We start from the raw sequence: 9,946 nt of genomic DNA, 5'->3' as shown, positions 1-9,946 counted from the left end.
ACTACAACAGCCATAAACAACACCATGATACTTAAAAAGAATGCTAAAAGAGATCCACTGTCTACTGCAATGAATCCGGCACAATAAAGTAACACATGAGCACAGAGAAGCAAATCTATCTAGCTAATGAAGTGGTAAGGAAACTGATAAGTAATCCCACAACGGCTACAACCCACATCCTGGGATCACACATGCCCAAATTTCCTTACAAGAATTGAATCCTATGACCAAAATGCGGTTCCAACAACACGAACTGTACGAGGTAATTCTTAAGTTTTAATAATATTGCCCCTTTAGAAAGAAAAAAAAAAACAATTCGCTCATTTCGCTGTATGAAATTGCAGTCTTCAACTTGGTATCTTGGTTCCAACTTTACTGTTAGAGTGGAACAAAAAGGTCCAAGAAGAGCACCAATTCTAAAGACCAATCAGTCTAATTAAATAAATGTCATTGATTTATTTGATGAAAAATCATGGTCTCAATAAAAAACAGTTCATTTGAAAATATTAAAAAATTAGGTCATATGAAAATTAATATTAAAATGCAATCTGCAATACGATATCTATTCACCCGCAGCAACAAATACGTAGATGAAAGTACTACAAGTTGAATAGGATTGCAATTAACGTGCTCATAGCTCCAGACAACTCAAAAGAAAAATAACAAGATTATAAATATAGTGGACTATTACAGGCCACATGGTATACATCTTCTTTTCGACAATCTCATGGTATACATTTTTTTTATTATAGCTATTTTTGGGTGCGTATGCACCGGGTTAGGGGTTTGTATTCTAGAATTAGCCTTTGATTTGGTATTCAATAACACGGTCACTTGATGTTCTCTTCAAGTGTACATCGGTGTCTTGTAGGTACGTTGTAAAATATTCTGATACTACCGAGTCAGACTTGCTTTTGGATTCTGGTAGGTCCGTGATCAAGCTCAGGCAGGCAACAATTGTCTGTCATCGCAAAGTAAGACTTTGGGATCCTTGGATACTTCAAAACACTGAAAAGCTGAAAAATGAATTGAAGAAACCAGCCACACCACCGCATAAACACTTCAGCGACAAGAAACCATGTTCTCAAGCAGTAGAGACTTGGATCACTGAAGGCAATTCCGAAAGAACCGAATTCCCTGTACATCATAAAACATTGCCATTAGCAATAGCATGACAGTTTAAACTACGTCAGTAAGTTGGAAAGCTACAATGAACAGTACTAGAAATTCAAATTGTGTGCTTTACCTGCAAGGCAAAGGTAATGTCTGCTTCATCAACTTTTAGTGTTACTCTCTTTAATTTATCTTTTCGAGATTGGCCAAGCTTAATAAGACCCTGCACCCATGAAACAACAAGTTTCTGTATGTCATTTTATTGATGTTTCTTATTTTTCTTTCGCCAAGAGAAACTAAGGTTGTACACACAAATTAAAGAGCATCAGGCGCTTGAAGTTAAGATCTTTAAATAACAGTTTAAGTAAAGAGAGACATCTATTGATAAATAGTTAAAACACATAGAAAGAAATAGATTAAGCATGTTGTTCCAAGAACCTGATCACAAAGCACTTTACACATGTCCGTAAAATCCGAGGAGCCAGTTGGGGGAACCAGCGCTGACTTGCATATGTCTGTGTAATATCTATTCATCTGCTCCATATTGAAAATTGAACATCAGCTTTGAGCAACTGAAATCAGTTAAGAGACTCAACTTGAAAGTTCTGGACAAAGATTATACCTCTCCTACAGTTGTGTCCTTCTTTCCTCCACGAAAGAGTTTCACCACAGAGCAAAGTATCATCTGTATAGATAATTGTAAGTTTTAGAATGACACATAATCCTGACCTCATCTGGAATTGGGAATTTAGAATTGGAATTTGGGATTGTGCAGAGAACTCAGACTTAGATTGAGTGACGCATAGTAGGAGCAAAACACTCAGAAAGACTAGTGAAACAATTATTTAGTGTAAATCAGTGATGCAAGGAGATTTACAGAAGATGAAAAAAGATCAATAAGTAGCTCTGAGAAAATGTACAGTGTTATTGACAAACCAAAATCACACATACCAAAAAGTAAGCATGTGCAAAATGCACAAGCAGCCTAGTACAAAAACTAACCTGTTGATGTTGTGGAAGAGACTGTATAGTGTCCACCGTTCCTGACTTGAATGTCCTAGACAAAGCCACGGCCATGTGATCAACCTTAACCTACAAGATATTTTAAACTTTGGTAAGATGGAAGGACGACAAGAATGATTTGAATGTGTTACAAATTAACTTTCTACAGTCTAAACGATGATCTTACTATACTAATCTCCTGCTCCTTCAACAACTTTTCTGTGGGAGTAATTGATTGCTTAAGTGATGAATTTTCTTCAAGAAATTTGGTGCTTGTATCTTTTAGTTCTGCTTCTAGCATCTCAATTGCACTTCTGAAAGAAAAAAAATGGAAAGCATATGATCAATATCAAGTTTTTAAAGCTTTTTAGATGGTAAAGATCAGGAAGCAAAACATCTAACTAGGCAACGATAAATAGTTCAGACTAAATGCTTCCCTATCATCAAATGTCAGCCTACTACATGGGAGCTACAGCCTTATATGTTCCCTATTACTGAATTCTAGGTATTCACTTTTTCTGGATCTAGTTAATATAGGCAGAAAAACTTATTTACTAAGTAAATGACGGTGTGTAGGAACAAAAAAGCATTTTGGCTGGCGAAGCCAGGATTCTGTGTTTGAAGGGGCAAAAAAACTACCATTCTGTGAGGGGAAAAAGGGGGTCTTTTTTAAAAAGAATTTAGCCTTTGTAAGCTTTGGAGCCAGTTTGGCTGCACCTATGCAAATGTACAAAAAGAAAGAAGAAATATCAACAAAACGGAAGAAATTGGAAAATACATATTTTTCGCAAACTTGACGCATCAACAGTTATAGAACACTTCAACACTGACCTGCAAACACAGAGAGCTTTCCTCATATCCCCAGATGCTGCTGCCACTTTCTGTAAAATTCCAACATAACTAGGATAAGTATAATCATGTTGGATGCAAGATTACGATGGTTCACATGTTATAAACATAATACTGATTCTTAACTCTTAAAACTACTGAGGCCATATCCTCCTGAAAATGGAATTAACACATAATCTAGGTCTCCGTGTTCCTATATTATACAGTGTACAAAAGAAAGCAAAAACCTTCAAGGATAAAACATAACACAATTGGACTTACCCTGGCACAAAGCTCCAATGCTTGAGGTTGAAAGACATCATATGGAAGATCCTGTTCCAACACTAAAGTTTTAAGTACTAATAATAAACATGTTACAACAAAAGTCAGACCACTGAGAAATAATTACCTAAACTCTAGAGTTGTACCAGATTAGGTAAAGGACAAAATACATAGGGCTAGGGAAGTACCATAACCCGTTGTTGAAGAATCTTGAGCATCTGATCTTTTGAGTAAGCTCGAAAAGTTACAAGGATAGGCTTACCTAAAACCATGTTGAAGATCATTAGACAACAGGGAGATATTTCAATTCTAATTTTAAGGAATGCAGAGTCATTACGTTGTCCTAATAAAACCCATATCGCAAACATAGTTCAGAGAGGAATATATTGTTGCATGATTAATCATTCGAGCAGATTTACATAGATAACTCTTATTTCATATGGTTGAAAGGGTCCAGCTGATGCGGTTTAAGCAGAATAGTAACCTTTTTTTCCCATCTGTTATTGCATGGTTCAATCTAGACAGGTCTATCGCCAAAATACTACAAATCAATTAAGCTTTAAATTAAAGTAAAACATGAGACTAACTAAGAAGTCATGGTATCCAACTTACAATTCAGTGATTGAAGTTTTGGTAGAAACCGATCAGCTAGGTCTATCGCGTTTGCTATCCCTGTAGAAGAAAGAGAAATATCAGCACTCCCATTCTGAACTTAAAGCTAAGTTTTAGCCGATCCAATGCTCCACCAGGCGCAAGAAATATAGTTGAATTAAATTGAATACCTATTAGTATACATCTGGAGAATGGTAAAGTTGTGAGCGTGAAGAGATCGTGAAGCACGACACGGTCTTTAGTAATCAAATAGTCCAATTCATCAGCAATTATCAGCCTGTCAAAATAATAAATCGAGCGAAAATGCATAGAAATTAGAATATATTAGCAGTACATGTTTTGCAAGTATATATTCTAAAAGAAATCTCATAAGGATCGGTATGTACACATACATGTAGAGACTCAAGAGTTGAAGGGATTACAGAGAACAACAATAAAGTAGAAAAGCTACTTACATCATCTTTTTATCAGACGATTGCTTCTTCATGGAAAATAACTTCTGAAGTTGTTGAAGTGGTGATAAAGCACCACCCATCTTCTTGTGAGGTTGGTATATCTGAAGTATCTGTAATGGAAAATTGAAGTACTTTTAATGCATTTCACTCCTTTACAGTCACGTAAGATGTACTTTAATATCAGTACCTTGCTGAAAATTTCGCGAGTATTCGTAAGAGTAGTACAATTCAGCGTTAGTACATCCGGTAACTGAAAACCACCCTGTTAATAAGATCATTATGTTTATTAGACAAAGGGTAAGCAAAAGAAACATGCATGGGATGTTCAGCGATGTTACAATCCTAGTTAGCAAATTTTTGAGACTTATACACCATTTCTTTGAATCAATATTTGGCTGAAATCTTATGATGAAATGAAAACTCAACTAGTATTAAGAAAGTTGGTTAATATATCTGCATTACCTCTTCCACCCATCCAACTAGGAGCTGTTTCACTTTCTCCATGGACAGGGTCTTTCCTGTACCCGGGCACCCACATACATATAGACTCCCTGCTTTCTCCTCCTCTACACAGGCCTTGCAAAAATCCAACACACGCATCTGCTCCTCCTCTCGACACACTATAGCAGATGGTGCAGTTGATAAATGCAAAACTTCTTTCACGGCGTTCATCTGCTCGCAATCTTTACATACAAAAGAAGCATAACTACTATTAGATACATATCACAAATGGTTTTCAAAGTTTTTTCACCGCCAAAAACTCATTGATTGCTGAAATTGGTCCAAAATCAAGATTCAATACCGAATTCATTGACAGAATCTTATTCACATCCATCGAATGCTGATGCTACTATTTTAGGGCCTTGAACTGATAACGAAGTGACAAAAACGAAACATCTATTGCTCTAAATAAAGGTAGAGTTTTGATTTTGATTTTGTCTTGATAACATAGAGTGAACTGGACGAGTTGTTTACAAACAGATGCAATCAACTTTCAAAGTCTAAGGGAAGAATAAAGACAGGACCAAAAACCAGGCTTGATAAAGTACTATATCCCCATAATTAGGATCCAATTTTTAGATAATTCGGAAGAAAAAAAAATGTCTACGAAAAAACAAACGAGGGAGAAGATAAAACATACCATTCAGATCCCATTTAGGTTTCTCCATAAATTTTTCACATAGGTTTTTCCTGGATGATATCACAGTCTTAGACTCAAAAGTTTTGCAAATTTCCTGTATATAAAACAAACATCAATACTGTAATGCAATTGAGAATTAATCAATAAACACTTAGAGGAAACTAAAGTCTGGGGTTGAACTCACTTTTGTAATGGTATTTGGACTATCATTGATGCATCTACGAGGAGATTTCCATTTCTTTGGTGAGGATAGCTCCATTTCATTTGCTATTACATCTGTTTTCAGCGTTTCAGATCTCAATTGCCTTTTATTAAATGTAATTTCATCTTTTGATTTCTTCTTAGGATTAGATCTCTTATCTTTAATTTCATTTTCCATTAACAGCGCAGATGAACCATTATCAATTAGACTCGGCATCTTTAAGGATCTGCGATTTTCATAAAAAATAAGCGTTAGATCTCTCAAATGCAATTCACAATCAATTTAATTGATAAACATAATAAGTAATCAAATATTGAGCTGAAAAGAAAGTCAACGCCTCGCACAAAAGAGAGAGTTGTGAAAAATAGATCTACGGTCGAATAGTCGGATAAATCGTACCTGAAGAGTGAATTGGGTTTGATGCAGTGCTATGTAGAGGGAGGAGAAAAGGATTTGGTTGCTTTAATTGGTGGGAGATGATAAAGGGTTTTGAGTTAAGATGATATAGGATGCTTTGAGCGGGAAATAGAAACATAACATCTGTAATTCCCGCCCATCCCCGTTTGGAACTAGCTCTTCCCGCCAAACTTTAAAGGTGGGACTAAAATAAAGAGAAGAAGCCGTGGATTTCTCAACGCCAATTCAGCCAGTGGTTTTTATACGTTTATTTAGGGGTGTAAATAATACTCCCTCCGTCCCACTATTAAGTGACCTAGTTCAAGTTTGCACAATTTTCAAGGTAAGTAAGGAAAAAAGTATTTTTAACCATTTTTTACAGTTATACCCTTATGAATAATAAATAGTGAAATTTTGAAATGGTTTATCTCTCAAACTACACCATGGATGTTCGCAAACTTCGTACCATTGAATAGCATTTTAAAACACATATGTAACGAATATAAACATGGCTATCAAATTATGCATATTTCTTACATTTCTTATAATCAATTAAAGGATAATTTTAGAAATATCTCTTTGTTTAGTGATAGAGGTCACTTAATGGTGGAACAAAATCTAAAAGTAACTAGGTCACTTATTAGTGGGATGGAGGGAGTACCAAATACTCGGCCAGCCCTGTAGCCGAAGTAGTCCAAAACCCGTTATGGCCCGTCGCGGGTTGCCTAGTCTAAACTCGATTAATTTATTGGACGGGTTTGGTCTTTGCAATTAATTATGATGCCCGGCTTGATATCCGGCCTGATGCCCGACCTGAAAGTTTTCTATATGCCATCAGTCATTTAGTATCCTCTTAAAAAGACTTAAAAGTTACCATTTTATAAAAAATAAAATATATAGTTATTTTTAATAATAATTAACCTTTTCAAAACATTAATGGTATATATTTTCTTATTTAGAAAATTTATTATACTCTAATTAATTATTTATCGTAGGCTAAAATAAGAAGTTTGTCATCGTAATTCAAATATAAAATAATACTATCACTTACTATCGTAATTTAATTACAAACTGTCATAAAGTTGCGAAAATAATATATATTTTTTTATTTTCAAAAAAAAAAAAAATTTAAATTTAAATTTAAAAAAAAATCAAAATAGTGGCATGTCCGGCCCGATCTGGCCTGCCCGTATAAAAAGCGAGCTTTGGACATACTTTGGGTAGCAAATTATTTATTTTTATCCGGCCTGTCCGACATGGACTTTTTATGGGCTCGCAAATATTAAGCCTGGCCTGCCCGACCTGTCTTAGTTTTGGGTCGGGCGGCCTGGCCTGCCCAGATTTACACCCCTATTTTTATTCGAACTTATACTCAAATTCAAGGTCCGAGATTATTCTCCAATTCTGGGTACAAGCTTATAGCCCACGGATTTTCAATTCTCTATATAATAATATAACTTTTTAACGCGTTCTCATTCATCGGAGCTCCATATTCACCATAACTTCACGTTAATTCTCGCTTCCGGTTGATTTTGGCCCCACCAATTTTATTTTTTTTGTAAAGTTATTGAGTTTAAGCCAATAAAATTCAATAATAATCCTTGTTATTTTTTGGAATTAAGTTTCGCCATGACTTAGTCTGTGATGTAGTTACTGACATCTGTTACAAAGTGAGCGTACCTGCGCGCAAAGAAGCGGCTCTGGGTCTTTTATCAGATGATAACAAGGATTTACGTCCAGCGGATATCCTTGTGCTCAATTGGGAAAACAGTCAAGATGTGTGTATGGATGTCACGGGTGTCTCACCCTTTACTGGCGATGGACTTCGTGCCTTCATTCCAGGCCAGGCTATCTCAAGAGCAATTTCGCGCAAACGTACTAAATATTTGTCTGAATGTGGTTCTCATGGTTATGGTTTGGGTGTCTTAGCTTTTACTACGCCAGGGGAGCTTAATGGAGATTTTTTTTTTCAAGCGTCTGAAGAATTGTTTAGTTAACAATGACGCTGGTAGTGGTTTATGTAGTTTTATTTTTCATAGGCTGGGTGTTGTTATTCAGAAAGGGGTTGGTGCTCAGTTTATTGCTCAGCTCCAACCAAAAGTTCTTTAATTTGATTTATATATTAAAATACAATTACTTAAAAAAAAAATAACAAAATAACCAAATCTAAAATATTCTTCTGACCTAAAATAACTAGATTTTAAAAATCTCATAATATGCCAAATATATATTAATCGAAAAATTAAAATATCTTAAATATATTTTTCAATCATAATAATCACAAAATCCACTTTTTCATCATGATAATCAACAAATTAAGTAACAAAATCCACGATTGCATCACGATAATCAACGAATTATGCATCGATCCCATAATAAATCTAATGGTTATCATATAATAAATAAAAAACGTCAAGTGTCCAATGTTCGTTTACAGTCTTAGTAATAATAAAAAGAATTTTCCTAATTACAACCCAAACTATCAATTAAACTCCAAAATAGATAAATCGGAAGAAAAAAATACTGATTAACCCGGTCATCAGTACTAACCTTTTGATCTGACGATGAATCTCTTTTGCGTGTATCTTTCTTAGTTGTCCTGCACATCAGTTGAAATTTTTGTTAGTATTTTTGATAAATAATTGGTAGCAAAGATTATAATAAAAAAAAAAGCTAATACAAAACAAACGAGCATGAAAAAAAAACAATCAATAACTGATAAGCATGTAAATGCTACATTTTATACCCATATTTATATTATCTATGATACAATATTTTAGTTGTTAATACTATTTTAGTGCTTTTGTAGAAAGTACAAGTGAATTCGATCATCCAACGAATAAACAACAAAATATGAGACTAAATGGTGTTTGCGACGAAAATTGCAAAATGTGGTTGGCCTGGTATTTCCACATATCAGCAACCACAATGATGAAATGTGGTTGGCCTGGTATTTCCATATATCAGCAATCACAATGATGAAACGTGGTTGACCTAGTATTTCCATGTATCAGCAACCACAATGATGAAATGGGGTTGGCATAGTATTTCCATGTATCAGCAACCACAATGATCAAATATGCTGGCCTGGTATTTCTATATATCAGCAACACTTATTATGCTGGCCTGGTATTTCTATATATCAGCAGCACTTACTATGCTGGCCTGGTAGTACTATATATCAGCAACACTTATTATGTTGGCCTGGTATCTCCATATATATCAACAACATAGAATTATTTCACAACCAAGGTCACAATGGGCAGACAAGTTTTAATTTTCTCTTCAATTAATGCATGGTGAAGCGAGTCGACGTCAGCACACTAATACCACCTAAGATTGGTCAAGAGTGACTTTATTATTGTTAGCATAAGAATGGAAGAATATCACCTCCATGACCACGTGCAAATGAAGTGCAAATGAAGAAAAAGTAAATATTAACATATCTCGTCCTTACACAAATTCTCTTGCTATATATATATAAAGAATCTGAAGGAATGTTTGAGACCAAATGACGTCATTTGTGCAAATACAGTTAAGGTGGGACCAACACATGCAAGAAAATATCATGCTTTTTAAATGAAATTAATTCATTTCCTTGGTGGTGTCATATACTATGGAAAGTGGAGATTCGCTAATGCTTTACAATGTTTCGTCATATTATGACACTCGGTACAATATTATTGGGAGGATTGTATTTCATGACATGTGGCAGACTTCTATTGGGAGGTGATGTGGCGACGACGTGAATTCATCTGTGGGCTATATTTATGTGTCGACTATTTGAGAGGAGAGCACGGCCACAGGGCCGTAAGTAGAGAAGAGTTTTGAAGTTTTGTTTTCGATTCTTCATTTTTCATTAGCTAGAGTTTGATTTTAATATGTTTATGGCTTTTGAGAAAGCCATGTCTAGAT

At 35.0% G+C, this 9,946-nt stretch overlaps 1 protein-coding gene across 1 annotated transcript; it reads right to left on the bottom strand.

Moving 5' to 3' along the window:
* Positions 1-597: 597 nt before the first annotated feature.
* LOC113323153 (cell division control protein 6 homolog B-like) lies at positions 598-6,205 on the bottom strand. The gene is made up of 17 exons (XM_026571421.1): positions 6,035-6,205; positions 5,618-5,861; positions 5,434-5,527; positions 4,755-4,975; positions 4,480-4,554; positions 4,293-4,402; positions 4,008-4,114; positions 3,838-3,897; positions 3,414-3,487; positions 3,226-3,276; positions 2,947-2,996; positions 2,303-2,429; positions 2,116-2,205; positions 1,736-1,798; positions 1,552-1,647; positions 1,247-1,336; positions 598-1,137 (listed from the first exon to the last, which is right to left on the bottom strand). The coding sequence occupies exons 2-17, from the start codon at positions 5,849-5,851 to the stop codon at positions 1,105-1,107; spliced, it is 1,575 nt and encodes a 524-aa protein (XP_026427206.1). The 5' UTR covers positions 5,852-5,861; positions 6,035-6,205; the 3' UTR covers positions 598-1,104.
* Positions 6,206-9,946: the final 3,741 nt, after the last annotated feature.

The sequence above is a fragment of the Papaver somniferum genome, chromosome 11 (assembly GCF_003573695.1).
Source record: "Papaver somniferum cultivar HN1 chromosome 11, ASM357369v1, whole genome shotgun sequence".
Lineage (NCBI taxonomy): Eukaryota > Viridiplantae > Streptophyta > Magnoliopsida > Ranunculales > Papaveraceae > Papaver > Papaver somniferum.
This window is presented reverse-complemented; position numbering and strand designations above follow the sequence as displayed.

Bases quoted from the DNA above. Each gene is read 5' to 3' on its own strand.
- LOC113323153 (XM_026571421.1), bottom strand. From the start codon at position 5,851: ATGCCGAGTCTAATTGATAATGGTTCATCTGCGCTGTTAATGGAAAAT. The intron at 4,115-4,292 runs GTAAGTAGCTTT...TTATTTTGACAG, and splicing joins TCGTCTGATAAAAAGATGAT to GCTGATAATTGCTGATGAAT. The intron at 1,799-2,115 runs GTTAGTTTTTGT...TTATCTATACAG, and splicing joins CTCTTCCACAACATCAACAG to ATGATACTTTGCTCTGTGGT.